A 16288-nucleotide genomic window follows, 5' to 3' on the forward strand; every position below is an offset into this window, starting at 1 on the left:
CAGGGGAGAATGACAACTGTCTTCAAGTTGGCAAATAAAGTGTCTGCTTTCAAAGCCAACCTGGAACCGTGGGGACGGTGAGTGGACAGGTGCATATTTGACATGTTCCCAACATTAGCTGGGATTTTGTGAGAGACTGAGGCTGCACCATCCTCCTCACAGTTGGTGCGCGATCACCTATCTTAGCTGTCGACAGAATTTGAGCATTACTTCCCAACCGCAAATGACCCAAGACGTGCTAAAGGAATGGGTCCGTGTCCCATTTGTGAATGTCCCCAGTGAATCATCCATGTCAGCGCGGGAAGAAAATCAACTCCTTGAGCTTGTAAATGACGGTGGGCTGAAAACTATGTTTGACATAATATCTCTGCCTGCATTCTGGATCAAAGTCAAGGCTGAATATCCTGAGATAGCCACAAAAGCACTGAAAACATTGCTTCCACTTCCAACATTATATCTCTGTGAAGCAGGGTTTTCTGCAATGAATGCAATGAAAACTAAATTGTGGAATAGACTGGACATAAGGAACCCTCTTTGAGTATCGCTATCTCCCATCACCCCTCGATGGGACTGTCTTGTTGCAGGGAAACAAGCCCAGAGCTTCCAGTGATTCAGCGATATTGGTGTGTTGCAATGATTTTATATGTTCATACGAGGAAAATATGTGCTGTGTTTAATATCCAAACTTGACTTAAAAGTTATGATGCTATTGACTTATAATTGACTTAACACTGTATTCATGCAAGGAAAATATGCACTGTGTGTTTAATATTAAATTCGTTAAACTATAAGTGACTTATAGTTGACTTATCACCTATATTCTGGTCGTGATTAACACCACCCTACCCTCCCTCACCGTTGGCCAGTCCGCAAGAATATTATCAACATTTTGCGGTGCAAAAAAGGTTGGTGACCCGTGACTTAGCCCAACCTGGACATTCTCTATTTTCCTCTCTTCTGTTGGGCAGAAGATTCAAAAGCCTGAAAGCGTGTACCACCAGGCTCGAGGACTGCTTCCACCCCACTGTTTTAAGACTATTAAATAGTTCCCTAGTATGATAAATTGATCTCTTAACCTCATTGTACCTTGTTATGATCTTGAACCTTATTGTTTATCTGCACTCTCTCTGTAGCTGTTTCATTTTCTTCAGCATTGCTAATATTTTACCTTGTTCTACCTCAAGCACTGTAATGACTGGATCTGTATGAACAGAATGCAAGACAAGCTATTCACTGTATCTTGGTACACATGACAACAAACCAGTTCCAATATTGATATTGTACATTTTTTCACAACTATTTTCGACCTGAAATTCAGAAAGTATCAATAATGCATACCTATAACCTCACATTTTCTAAATCACTCTGCTGAGAATAAGTACTGTTTTCATTATCAGTTCAGTGGCATTCTCCTTCTATAACAAGAAGCATTCACTTCCCAATTGATACAGTTATACCAGATTACAAATACAAGACCTGCTTCTGGGCTCCTGAATGCTTTCTACATTCATTTGCTTGGCTGACCTCCAAACATTATATTGCATTTCTCTCTACGATCAAAGCATTAAAAAAGGATGTTTAAGCGCACAGTTCTTTATTTCATTTCAATCCTAAAGCACACATTGAATTATAACTCAATACAGATTTTAAATGAAATATGTAAGGTTAACATCAATGACTTAGACTTAACTAGAATTTAACCACTCATCATTTAGCAATAACTGACATTTAAACACAACCTAGAAAAGTTAAAAATTCCTGAAATATTTTAAATGATTGAAATCAAAGAAAGATAGTCATATTTTTTAATCATGATGTCGCTTAATATTCAAAATATCACCAATTCTTAGTGGCATTGCCATGCCATTGTATCACAGAGATCAAAAACTCTCTTGGGGAAAGTTATCCAAACAAACAAATCTATGAAATCTTATGAGTCCATAAATTTGATACCAGGTAGTAATAATCAAGTGAGCTTCTAGCTGAAAAGGATAGTCTTTAATTCCTCACAATTACTTTTTAGGGCAATCTTCCTTTAAAGGGATGTTTTTCCAAATATTTTACGCAAGGTGACATGAAAAGTATGATGAACAGTGCAAGGATATAGTTAACGTAACCCTTTTGGCCACTAGAATACAGACTCTGTCAAAGTCTTGTAGATTAAAACTAATCAATTTTACAAAAATGTTAGTGGAGTTCTAAGTTTATGAAATCAAAACAATACAACACTTACGACAGAGGAAAGTGTCTCTTTACTGCCAATATGCTCTGATCACACTGGGAACAAAGCTTACCTTGCGTTTTTATCATATGTGCCTATTGTCAGCAAATTAAGCAAGTTGCACTCCCCTGGATAAAACAGTCCAAAGCCTAACCTCAGCTACTTCATCAGAGCAATATTCATATTTTAGCGTTTTTTGTCAATTCTATACCTTTTGGCTCAATTCAGAATCTCCAATAATCACTGGAAGACTCAACAATTCCAAAAAGCTGATTATTGACTAGAGGAGGAAGAACCCAGAGGTCCATTAGGGAAACTGAGGTGGAGAAGCTGTAGCTTTAAAGTCCTTGGCATCAAAATTTCAGAGGATTTGACCTGGGACCAGCACATAAGTATCACCATAAAGAATACACAATAGTGCCTTTACATCCTTAGAAGTTTGCATATATTCGGCATGTCACCAAAAACTTTGATAACCTTCTACAGGTGCACAGTGATGAGTATCCTAAATGGTTGCATCATGGGCCTGGTATAGGAACACTAATCCACAGGAACAGAAAAGGCTACAGAAATCAATGAACACAACCCAGTCCGTCACATACAAAGCACTCCTCAACACTGAGTACATTTACATGGAGTGGGGCCACAAGAAAGCAGCATCCATCAGAGATCCCAACATCTGTGCAAAAAACATCAAAGGTCAAAGCAAATTTATTATCAAAGTATATATATGTCACCATATACAACCATGAGATTCATTTTCCTGAAGGCAATTACAATATATACAAGGAACAACAGAAGGAGTGAAACAACATCCAACAGGACAGACAATAACCAATGTGCAAAAAAAATGATGCAATCACAAGAAATAGGGGAAAAAGAGTGATGAAGAGTCCTTGAATTTGAGTCCATAGGTTGTTCTTTCCTTTTGCAAATTTACTTTGAAACTAATGGCATTTTGGTCATTGCATGCACAGTGTTCCCCTACACAAACTTCTGTCAGCTGCCCTGTCTCATTCCCTAGCAGATCCCGTTTTGCATACTCTCATTGGGACTTCTAAGTACCAATGAAAGACACTCCTGAACACATTTGACAAACTCTACCCCACCTACTCCTTTCACAGTATGCGGAAAGTTAAAATCACCTACTATAACAACCTTAAGTTTTTTGCAACAGTCTTCAATCTCTTTAAAGATGTTTTTTACAGTATCCCTATGACTGGTAAGTGGTCTGTAATATAGTCCCATTAACATGGTCATACCTTTATTTCTCATTTCCACCCATAACACCTCACTAGATGAGTTCGCCAGTCTGTTCCCTGCCTAGTAATACCACCCCTCCTCCTTCAATCTCATCCACCTTTTCTATGATACTTCTTGCATTGATGGAGACAACAGTTCAGTGATGGGGCAAGTGAAATTGAGTGAAGTTATCCCTCTGGTTCAAGAGCCTGATGGTTGAGGGTAATAACTGTTCCTGAACCTGGTGGTGCAGATCCTGAGGCTCCTATACCTTCTTCCGGATGGCATCAATGAAAAGGGAGCATGGCCAGGATGGTGGAGATTCTTTATGATGTACGCTGCTTTCCTGTGAGAACCCTCAGTATAAATGTACTCAATGGTGGAGAAGGCTTTACCCCTACTTCCACCTGTGACAGAGCAGGTCTGCCACAACTAATTTCTTCCCCCTCACCTCCAACCCACCTGCAATTCTCATTCTGCCTGTCTGACAGTGCTGGCGCTATGCTTAATAGGTGCAGCATGGACCCTTTTGTTTTGACTTACACACTTCAGGACAGTGGCATACGTTGGTGTGTCCTGTTTGTTGTTGCTTCCTGTTTTAGGGAGGGGAGCCAACTGATGAGCGAGCTGTCTTTAAAAAGATATCTGTTTGTGGTGGCACATCCTCAGTGCTTTCTCAATGGAGGTGTTCATTTCAGGGGATGGGGGAGACTGCTGGTGCCTGGAAAATGGTTAGTTATGAATTGATTCGTTGTGCAATGTCATGAATGTATTTGTGGACATTTGTGTTTTGTTCTTGTGTAATTGTTCAGGCTGGGTAATTACTCCCCAACATTCCAAAGAATGGAGTATCCCTTTTCTCCTAAAGGAAGGAGATCCTTAGTTAACTTTCTTCGTAATGGCACTAACATAGTGGACCCAGGACTGATCCCTTGAAATGATAACACCTAGGAATTTAAAATTGCTGACTTTCTCTACCTTTGATCCCCTGATGAGGACATCTGGTTTCTTTCTCTTGAAGTCAACAATTATCTTGGTCTTGCTGACATTGAGTGAGAGGCTGTTGTGGATTTTCAATCCCAAAGTTAGATTTTCAATCTCCCTCCTATATCCTGAATCGTCACCACCCTTAAATCAGCCAACAACAATTATATCATTGGAAAACTTAATTTTTTTTTGGTGGTGGGGGGGGGGAGAATTGTTGCTTGCTGCTGCTTATGCACAGGAAGGGAGAGCTGGGAGGGGGAACTTTGAGGTTATCACATTTAACTGTCATTCATTCTTTGGGGCATCTCTGCTTTCGTGGATATTTGTGAACAAAAGCATTTCAGGATGTATATCGTATACATTTCTGACATTAAATTTGACCTTTGAACCTTTGAGTGCATAAGAATATAGCAAGTAGAGCAGGGGGCAAAGCAAACAGCCTTGTGGCGCACCAGTGCCCAGGGAGACAGTGCAGGAGATGCTGCTGATATGCCGGCTTCTTTGTGTAGGAGGTAAAGAAACTTTGGGTCCCACACCATCAGGTTCAGTATTTTTCTACAGCCACTGGGCTTCTGAACCTCCATTCACCTCTACTCTTAACTGATTCTATGATCTATGGCCTCTTAACAATTTATATCCTCAGTGTTATTTTTATTTCCACCACTTTTTTCTTTTGCACATTAGTTTTCATCAGCCTTTGTCTGGTTATGTATAGCTATTCATGAAATTCTAGTGAGTTTCTTTTTTCCTTGTAAATGCCTGCAAGAAAATAGAATCTCAAGGTAGAAATTGTTAACATATTTGTATTAACAAGATTTACTTTGATCATTGAATAACATTCAGATTTGGTGTCAAAAATTATGATAAATACACGACAAAAAAAGCTCTGTAAAGAACAACTTCAACAAAAAAAATGCCCATATCCATCACACCAAACTTAACACCACACACCAGACACCTAACACAAAAGTCTACCATCCATATTATAATCAATTATGAATCAGAACTTGCTCAAACAATATAATAAGTGTTTCCATCTTTCACAATGCACAAGTCACAGCATTAGTTTATGAAAAGTTTAAATGAAAATAAGGGCTGCTCCTACAACAAACCTTTAGTATTAATGGCAAAATGCACTGTGGTGTATATATCCCAGGAGTCAAAACAGTTCAAGGATGCTTTAGCGAAGCAGCTTACTTCAATATTTTAATTGCAGTTTTGCTTATCTGCTTTATTCTGAGATTTTTAAATTAAAGTAATTAATCTACAATAGGTTCAAATATACAGCTAGGTTTTAGAAAGAGTCATCTAATTACAGGAGTTAGACCAAGTATTTGACTGCATTTCCATGATTGCATGCAATTTTTGTAGGTTATATCCTTTGACAGAGTGTGGCTTTGTTTGTTTATTTATTTAACGCCCCAGTTTTACATAGGATATATTTCAATTCAGCCTGTATCAATACACAAAGACATCAAAGGTTTTGATTAACATCCTCAGATAATTGTGTTACAGGCTCTGGATAAAGGTGTGCTGTCATTTTTAATCACAAACAAGACAAATCTGCAGATGCTGGAAACCCAAGCAACATACAGAAAATGCTGGAGGAACTCAGCCGGCCAGCAGAATCGATGGAAAAGAGTAGTTGACATTTCAAGCCGAAACTCTTTATCAGGACTGGAGAAAAAAAGAGGAGGGGTCAGTATAAGGTGGTGAGGGGAGGGGAAAAAGGAACAAGGTGAGAGATAGGTGAAACCAGGAGTGGGGAAGGGATGAAGTAAAAGAGCTGGGTCTTGGCCCGAAATGTCGACTACACTCTTTTCCATAGATGCTATCTGGCCTGCTGAGTTCCTCTAGCATTTTTTGTGTGTTGCTTGTACATTTTTATATTTTTCTAGGGAAATGTAATTTAATTTTTTGTTTTTGAGTGAAATCTGCTACTGTGGTTTACTCCTATAATTCTTCAATTTTGAATATAAAATTATTCTTGTTTGTACACTATCATATAGACCATCTTAAAGCTAAGACAACACAAAGAGGCTTACACCAATTTCAAGAGAGTAATTTACAATATTTGGTAAACCATCACACTTATGGCCAAACATCCATTTAGAAGTGGAGCTTATAATTGTCATCCTTGAACACAAAAAGAAATGTTGGGTGAAGCTCTAATATCATAAGTGTTTAAATGACTAGAAACTGGTATCAGTGTGCCTGTACAAAATTCACATTCATATCTGAACACTACTGACTGCATTTGATATAGGAAGTCATCTCCTAATTTAATCAACAGCATCTTACTGGAGATAAGTGCTGGGTTGTATGTGAGATAATATTAAAAGCTGTGGTTTACACAGATGCAGTAAAACAAAATAACAAGAAATTATTAAAAAGACACTCAGTTATATGGTTACATGAATTGCATTGGAGTTTAATAACAATTTTGAATCATCTGCTCCATTTCATTTCTGTTGTAGAGAATTGGCTGATGTTTACTTAAATAATAAAGGATTAATATATTACTCACTGTACCAATTTTACTGAGCAGCTTCCACATCTGACTATTCACTCCCATTAACAATATGCAACTAATGGGTGCTTCTCTGCTCAGATATCATAGATATTAAAAACCTTATTTATAGCTTGCATAGTAAGAAAAATCTGACAATTATTTGGTGGGTGCTGCACTTTTTGCACTATTTATTGGACCTGTAAAAGGAACATCACAATTAATGCAATCTATGTGACAGAAAGATAAAATCTACACTAGGTAACAAAAGCTACAGTATTTTTTTAAGCTAAAGATCAAAGTATTTTGTGGAGCATTTATTTAGTATTTTATGCTCACAAAGTACCTAAGGCAGTGACCTGTACATATTGGCATATTGATCAAAGAACAAAGGTCGAGAAGTTCTGATCATTTGAAACATTCAGCACTTTATTTTCCATAGATGCTACCAGACTACAGAACGTTGCTTCAGCACTGCTTCAGAATTCCAGCATGGGAAAGAAGTAGGAAACCATCAATGTTAAAACACCACTTCCATTTTTTAAAAAAGTTGATTATTTTTGTAACCTAGTTGGGAAAGAAATAAGAGATATGCATAAATGGACAGAACTTCTTTCTTGGCTCATTGAAAATTTATGCCCAAACACAAAGAAATGTTAATACTATTGCAATGTATATCAATAATTTTGTAAAATGAAACTGATCTTGATGACTGGTCACTAAAGCAGTTTGTGTTGTATTTTTGTAAGAGCATATTCATTTCCAATAATATGAGAATTAAAAACTGAGTGCAGCCGCCATAGGTAACATATGAAAAATTCAGTACCTTGTTCTTATTTCAAGTCATACAGAAACAAAGCAAACAAAATTCTTGTAAGATCAAAAATGATGCATCTTATCCATCATGTTCTTGTCCCATAACCCATTCTCAGCTTTTAATGCAGCTTAACAGGCAGATGCAGAATAATGGTCAATGTTACTGGAGCTGCTCTGAGCACTGATGGTTGAGAAACAAGCTGAATGAACCCCAAGGTCACAGTCAGAGGACTGACAAATGTAAGACACAAAGTATACTGCAGATGCTGTGGTCAAAGCAACAGGTACAACAAGCTGGAGGAACTCAGGAGGTCGGACAGCATCCGTGGAAATGAGCAGTCAACGTTTCGGGCCAAGACCCTTCATCAGCACTGAAGAGGGAGGGGGCAAGGGCCCTATAAAGAAGGGGGGAGGGTGGGAAGGAGAAGGCTGGAAGATGCCAGGTGAAAAACCAATAAGAGGAAAGATCAACAGGTGGGGGAGGGGAAGCAGGGAGGGTATAGGCAGGAAGGGTGAAGAAGGAATGTAAGGGGAAAGCACTATGTGTAATAGAAGGTAGCAGAATCATGTGAGAGGTGATAGGCAGCTGGAGGAGGGGGCAGAGTGAAACTGGGATGGGGGAAGGGAGAGGGAGAGAATTACCAGAAGTTGGAGAATTCAATGTTCATGCCAAGGAACTACCCAGACGGTATAGGAGGTGTTACTCCTCCAACCTGAGTTTGGCCTCATCATGGCAGTACAGCAGGCCATGTATGGACATATCCGAATAGGAATGTGAAGCAGAGTTGAGACACGTGTGACTTGTAAAAGATATATGATGCAGATCATGCTAGGACAGGGTACCTCACTAGTGTTTTTTGTACCCTTCACCACAAAATTTTATGACCTTTACAGGAAGTACAAATTGACAGCAGTATGCTTCAAAGGCTCAATGACAATGAATCCATAAACCAGAGATTTCATTATTTTTAATCTAGCAATGACCAAGTATAAATGAAGCATCAACCTAGCATCACTAATCAAAATAAAGATTGGATTAAAAAAACAGGAAGAAGAAATAATTATTTTTAAATCTTAAAAGAAAGTTGGGAAGAGATTTCACCATTTTAACTGTATAACTGAAAGGCCAGAGAGATTGCTTGCCAGCAGCTTAACAATCATCATTTATTCACCAAACTGATAGTTGCGTGACACGTTCAGTGGACAAATCCAGTAAATTCTTAATATTAGGAAGGCCAAAAGCAGCAGAATGTAGCTAGCACTAATTCTGCACTTTCATAGCTCATAGAGTACATCTTATCTCATACTACATTTTAATGACTAGAGGCCAGATAGCCAGTAGAAATCAATGTGAGTGATCTTCAACCATATTTATTGCAGGATAAGAGTGGAGATTTGAGTTTACGATTAAAGATGCAAGATGGGGTAGGCTGGTATCCTAAAAATAACCTAAATAATGAAGTTGCTGTTAAGTCAAATAGACAGTGTACCTGGCAATGGATCCAAGTAAAGTTATGGCTTGTCTTTAAAAAAAACTCTTGCTACATGCAAGTAGAACAACACTTTAGCAGCTAGGTACCTAGCAAAGAATTCTAACTCAAATACAGAGGGGACTTCTGTGCATTACCGTTAGGAAATAACATAGCAGTTCAGAGTTAAGGCACAACACATTAGCCTAGCACTTTCACTAAAAAATTTGCCAGGAGAAAGGTATTTCTTTGTTAAATTTGTTCCTTAAAATTATGTAGAATTCACTTACCTATATTTGGATGATTCAAACATTTCATTATTCTTACTTCCCTGAAAAGCTGGAAGAAAGAAAGATGTGGTTTAGACAGCTTGTTTTACTGGAGCACTTTTAATCCTTAACATTCCTGGTTAACTTGATTTTATAAATGTACCATGATATGCATGGATCATTCATCACTTCTAAAGCTACAGAGACAGAAACTCAACTTTGTTATGACAACTCCTATAAGTGTGTGTCCAAATCTCCCTCCTCAACCCTAATTAACTCACTAAACAGCTTGACGTTTTATTGATGTGGAAACTCACTGCAACAAAGTAAATGCAGCATGCTTGGGATGAAATCTCCCAAAAAAAATGATAGCACCACTGTATCAAATTTTACAGACAAGAAAATTACAAAACTAGTTTTGAAGCATTGTGCAATGGGAATGTACAACTTTGTATATCTTGCAGTTTCATAAAGACTGGAACTTCGATTGCTTCCACAGCACCCAATGATAGACCAATACAGCACAGTACAGGCCCTTTGGCCCACAATGTTGTGCCAACCCTTAAACCCTGCCACCCATATAACCCCCCACCTTAAATTCCTCCATATACTTGTCTAGTAGTCTCTTAAATTTCACTAGTGTATCTACCTCCACCACTGACTCAGGCAGTGCATTCCACGCACCAACCATTCTCTGAGTAAAAAAACCTTTCTCTAATATCCCCCTTGAACTTTCCACCCCTCACCTTAAACCCATGTCCTCTTGCATTGAGCAGTGGTGCCCTGGGGAAGAGGCGCTGGCTGTCCACTCTATCTATTCCTCTTTATATCTTGTATACCTCTGTCATGTCCCCTCTCATTCTCCTCCTCTCCAGAGAGTAAAGCCCTAGCTCCCTTAATCTCTGAACATAATGCATACTCTCTAAACCAGGCAGCATCCTGGTAAATCTCCTCTGTACCCTTTCCAATGCTTCCACATCCTTCCTATAGTGAGGCGATCAGAAATGGACACAGTACTCCAAGTGTGGCCTAACTAGAGTTTTATAGAGCTGTATCATTACCCCGTGTTTCTTAAACTCTATCCTCGACTTATGAAAGCTAACACTCCATAAGCTTTCTTAACTACCCTATCTACCTGTGAGGCAACTTTCAGGGATCTGTGGACATGTACCCCCAGATCCCTCTGCACCTCCACACTTCCAAGAATCCTGCCATTTACATTGTACTTTGCCTTGGAATTTGTCCTTCCAAAGTGTACCACCTCACACTTCTCCGGGTTGAACTCCATCCGCCACTTCTCAGCCCACTTCTGTATCCTATCAATGTCTCTCTGCAATCTTAGACAATCCTCTACACTATTCACTTCACCACCAACCTTTGTGTTGTCTGCAAACTTGCCAACCTACCCTACTACCCTCACATCCAGGTCGTTAATAAAAATCACAAAAAGCAGAGGCCCCAGAACAGTTCCTTGTGGGACACTACTAGACACAACCCTCCAAACCGAATGTACTCCCTCCACCACGACCCTCTTTCTGCAGGCAAGCCAATTCTGAATCCACCTGGTCAAACTCCCCTGGATTCCATGCCTTCTGACTTTCTGAATAAGCCTACCGTGTGGTACCTTGTCAAATCCTATGATATCTATCTCAGAACTGGCATCAGAACATCTAAGTAGAACCCTTAAAGGTGTCAGGCCCTAGCAATGTACCTGGCAGGTACTGAAAACCTGTCCTGATCAACTGGCGAAAGCATTCAGGGATATTTTCAACCTCTCACTGCTGAGGTCAGAGGTTCCCATCTGCTTCAAATGCTCAAGAGCAGGGTAAGATGTCTCAACATCAATCACCCAGCCATACTCACATCCGCTGAAGTTCTTTAAGAGGTTGGTCATTGCTAGAATTAACTTCTTCCTATTTTGACATGATAGATCTACAGCGGACATAATCTTTATTAACACCTGAACACAAGCAATATATACATCAAATTGCTTTTATTGACTACAGCTTCGCATTTAACACCATAAACTCCTCAGTATTAGTCAAGCTTCAAAACCTGGGTCTCTGTACCTCCATCTACAACTGAATCCTTGGCTTTTTCCAGCGGGAGACCACAGTCAGCGCAGATCAACATTAGTATCTCCTAATCACCGACCATCAACACAGACACATCTCAAAGATGTGTGCTTAACACACTGTTCTACTCTGTCCCTCTCGACTGTTTGGCTTGGCACAGCTTAAACACTGATGAAATTTCTGTTGACAACAGAAACTCACATGGTGACGGAGGTATACAGGAGAGAGAATGGCTGCTTAAGTGGTGTTCAAACAACATTACATTCAAAACTCAATGTTTTTCTTCTTGGTAGGTTAAGTGGTTCATTTTGGTAGGTCTTATCTGAAGTCTGAATATTAATGATAAGACTCTTGGTAGGGTGGAGGATTTGAGAGATCTTGGTGTCTGTGTCCATAGGACATTCAAAGCTGCTGCACAGGTTGCTAATGTTGTTAAGAAGGCATCTGGTATGTTAGCATTCATCAACCATGGGATTAAGTTCAAGAGCCATGAGGTAATGTTATAGCTATACAAGACCTTGGTCAGACCCCACTTTGAGTACTGTGTTCAGTTCTGTTCACCTCACTACAGGAAGGATGTGGATACTTTAGAGAGTGCAGGGGAGATTTCCAAGGATGTCACCTGGATTGAAGGGTGTACCTTATGAGAATAGGTTGAGTGAACTTGGCCTTTTCTTTGTGGAGCAATGGAGGATGAGAGGTGACCTGACTGAGGTGTATAAAATGATGAGAGGCATTGATCATGTGGATAGTCAGAGGCATTTTTCCAGGGCTGAATTGGCTAACATAAGAGGGCATAGTTTTAAGGTGCTTGGAAATAGGTATCAACAGGACATCAGAGGCAATTAAAAAAAAATACAGTGGTAGGTGTGTGGAATGTACTGCCAGCAACAGTAGTAGAGGTGGATACAACAGAGTCTTTTAAGAGAATCTTAGATAGATACACGGAACTTAGAAAAATAGAGGAGCTATGCGCTAGGGAAATTCTAGGCAGCTTCTAGAGTAGATTACATGGTCGGCACAACATTATGGATTGAAGGGCCTGCAATGTGCTATAGATTCCTACGTTCAATGTCAGCAAGACCAAAGAACAATTAAACTACTGGACGATAAGAGGAGCAGAATAAGGCCACTTAACCCATCGAGTTTATTCCACCATTCAATAATGGCTCAAATTTATTAACCCTCTCAATCCCATTCTCCTGCCTTCTCACTGTAACCTTTCACACCCTGACTAACCAAAAACCTTTCAACTTCCACTTCAAATATACTCAATGACTTGGCCACCACAGCCATCTGTGGCAATGAACTCCACAGATTCAGCACTCTTGGGCTAAAGAAATTCCTCATTTCTATTCTAAATAGATGTCTATTCAGATGCTGTGCCTTCTGGTTTTAGACTCGCCCATTATAGGAAACATTCTCTCTACATCCACTTTATCTGGGACTTTCAATATTCGATAGGTTTCACTGAGATCCACCCTCATTTTTCTAAATTCCAGCAAATACAGCCTCAGAATTATCAAACACTCCTCATATATTAACCCTTTCATTCCCAGAATCATTCTTGTGAATCTTGTCTGGGCTTTCTCCAATGACAGGCATCTTTTCTTAGATAAGGGGCCCAAAATTGCTCGAATACTCCAAATGCAGTTTGACCAATGCCTTATAAAGCCTTGTATTAAAACCTTGCTCTTATCTTCCAGTCCTCTCAAAATGAATGCTAACATAGCATTTCCTTGCAAGTTAACCTTTAGGGAATCTACACAAAGCCTCCTAAGTTTCTTTGCGCCTCTGATTTTTGAATTTTCTCCCTGTTCAGAAAATAGTCTACACCTTTATTCCTTCTATCCAAGTGCATGGCCATACACTTTCCTATACTATGTTCCATCTGCCACTTCTTTGCCCAAGCCCTTCTGCTCCTTCGACACTACCTGCCTGTCCACTTATCTTCGCATTGTTCACAAACTTAGCCACAATGCCATCAATTACTTCATCTAAATAACTGACACATAATGTGAAGTGGTTCCAATACCGAACCCAGCTAAATACCAATAGTCACCTACAGACAAACAGATTAGGCCTCTTTATCCCTACTCTGTTTCCTGCCAGTCAGTCAATCACCTATCCATGCTAGTATTTTTCCTGTAATACCATGGGTACTTATCTTGTTAAGCAACCTCATTTTACTCAAAAATTTCCAACAGATTTGTCAGGCAAGATTTCCTTTTGGCCTACTTTATTATGTTCCTTCAAGTACCCCAAAACTTCATCCTTAATAATGGACTCCAATATCTTCCCAACCACTGAAGTCAGCCTAACTATCCTATAATTTCCTTCCTTCTGCCTACCTTCCTTCTTGAAGAATGGTGGGACATTTGCAATTTTCCAGCCCTCCAGAACCATTCCAGAATCCAGTAATTGTGGACTTGAGGAAAGGAATGTTGGGAGAACATATTCCAGTTCCCATTGAAGTGTCAGCAGTGGAAAGCGTGAGCAGCTTCAAGGCGACCTATCTTGGGCCCAAATCACTGATGCAATCACAAAGAGGCAAGCCAGAAGCTATACTTCCTTCGGAGGCTGAGCAGACTTTGTACATCACCAAAGACAATCAAATCTCTACACATGACGGATTCTGAATTCTGACGGATTACATCACCATGTTGTATAGGAGGCTCCAATACTAGAGCAAGAGGCTGTAAAAGATTGAGACGTAGCACTTCATAAGCTCAATCCTCCCACCATTGAGGATATCTTCAAAATGTGGTGCCTCAAAAAGGTGCAATGCATCATTAAAGACCCTTACTGTTCAAGGGCATGCCTTCTTTTCTTCACATTACACAACCTCACTATTCCTTTTCTTTTGTAACTTAATGGTAATTATTAATGTTTTGCATTGAACTGATGCTGCAAAACGAAGTTCACAATTTCAGTGATAATAAACCTGATTTCTGACTGATATAATGCTATGAAAATAATTTCACATATTTATTTTACATTTCCAGTACAATCCAGCCAGTGCCCGTAAAAAAATAGATTGATAAATGTTAATATTATTTTGTTTGGAATGCCCCTGCCATTTCTCATGAAGATCATTCAATGATTATTGAACTGCTCTTGAGAAAATTTTAATCCCAATTTTACACCTCTTGGGTCACACAAGGGATATGAAAAAAAGATTATACTCAAAGTTGAATGAATTTAGAGTAAAAATGCTGTAGAAAATGGCAGTAAATGATGCATACTCTTTGAAGGTATATTGGCAGGATAAGATTAAGCACTGAATGGTGGCGTGATAGTCTTCAATTTGCATAAATGTATTTAGAAAATTAACTCAAAGTAATTAAATTTTACAATATCATACTAGAATTAATGGACAAACTCAAACAGAAAAAAAATTGTTTAATGGAGAAAAGAGACACAAGGAAGTGTTTTAAGCTTCGTGGCTGACACAAACAGTGGTGTTATATTATCAACTGGTGTACCAATGGTTTTAAAAAATTAAATACTAATGAAAATTTTCAATTTATAAGATGCCATCTTTTTGATGTCTGGATACAAATTACAGAATGCACAATAGAACAAAGGAGAAAATTGCTGCTAGCTTGTTGCCACTGGAGGGAGCTCCAGAATTTAGGTAATGGAAGAAATGCTAAATGTCAATATAATTAGAGATTCCAGTCATCTGATTCACAAGATCTTAAACTGCTGATGAAACTCATTCAGCTAGACATGCCTCCGAAACGTAAGAAACGAGAACAAGAGAATCACAGGCCGCTAAAGCCTGCTCTGCCATTCGGTATTTTGGATGATCTCACTGTAAAGCAAAAAAGATTACAAATGCTGAAAATCTGACACAAAATTAGAAAATACTAGAAACAAAGGGTCTTCAGCCTGAAACATTAACAGTTTTTCTTTCCACAGATGCAACAAACCTGCTGTGGATTTCCAGCATTTTCTGTTAGTCTGATGGTATAAGAACCCTGTGTTCTTATCTATGGAAACACCACCTTTTAAGGGAGGGGGTTCCGTAAGATCATAATCCTTTACAGAGAGAAAAAAATCACACCATCTTGTCTTAAACTTTGACCATTTATTCTTACAACAATGATCCTCAGGTTTTATTTTTCTGACAGGAAGAAATATCTTCTTCACAGTTATTCCATCAAGACCTTCCCCACAACACTATTCTAAACTCCAACGAATACAAGCTTAGCCCATTCAATTTCTCTTCATGAGACAATCCAATTGTTCCAGGTGATGGTCTAGTAAACCTCCTAAGGAGTTCAAACACTTTGAAAGACCCTTTTTCATCACAGAGCTCTGAAAGCTCTCAACATTTGTTATTTATAGTTTTCCTGCCAAAACAGACAACTGCACAATTTCCCATATTGTACATAATTTATCCATTCATTTCAGTGAATAAATATCCTCCAATCCTTTTCAATTCATTTTCAAACATGTTGCCTCAATACTTCCATTGATATCAGTATATAAATTGTAAAGGACCAGTCCCTGCAGCGCACAGCGTATCTTACTTGATTTGTGCCTATTCATTGCTTTTTTGTGACCAAACTTCAATCTATACCACCACATTAATTCTTGCACCACAAGCTTGTCAACTACAATATAGATACACTAGTTCCCTTACATCCATATCAAGCCACCTCTTCCAGGAATTACAACAAATTAGTCAAACA

At 38.9% G+C, this 16288-nt stretch overlaps 1 protein-coding gene across 3 annotated transcripts in view; it reads right to left on the reverse strand.

The window, feature by feature from the left end:
• The window catches only part of mark3a (MAP/microtubule affinity-regulating kinase 3a), a 164136-nt gene that overhangs the window by 85363 nt on the left and 62485 nt on the right, over nt 1-16288 (reverse strand). For all 3 annotated transcript variants that reach the window (XM_059958618.1, XM_059958612.1, XM_059958623.1), the window contains exon 4: nt 9535-9583. In XM_059958618.1, coding sequence (XP_059814601.1) covers nt 9535-9583 — 49 coding nt within the window. The remainder of the gene's footprint in view (nt 1-9534; nt 9584-16288) is intronic.

The sequence above is a fragment of the Hypanus sabinus genome, chromosome 2 (assembly GCF_030144855.1).
Source record: "Hypanus sabinus isolate sHypSab1 chromosome 2, sHypSab1.hap1, whole genome shotgun sequence".
NCBI classification, from domain to species: domain Eukaryota; kingdom Metazoa; phylum Chordata; class Chondrichthyes; order Myliobatiformes; family Dasyatidae; genus Hypanus; species Hypanus sabinus.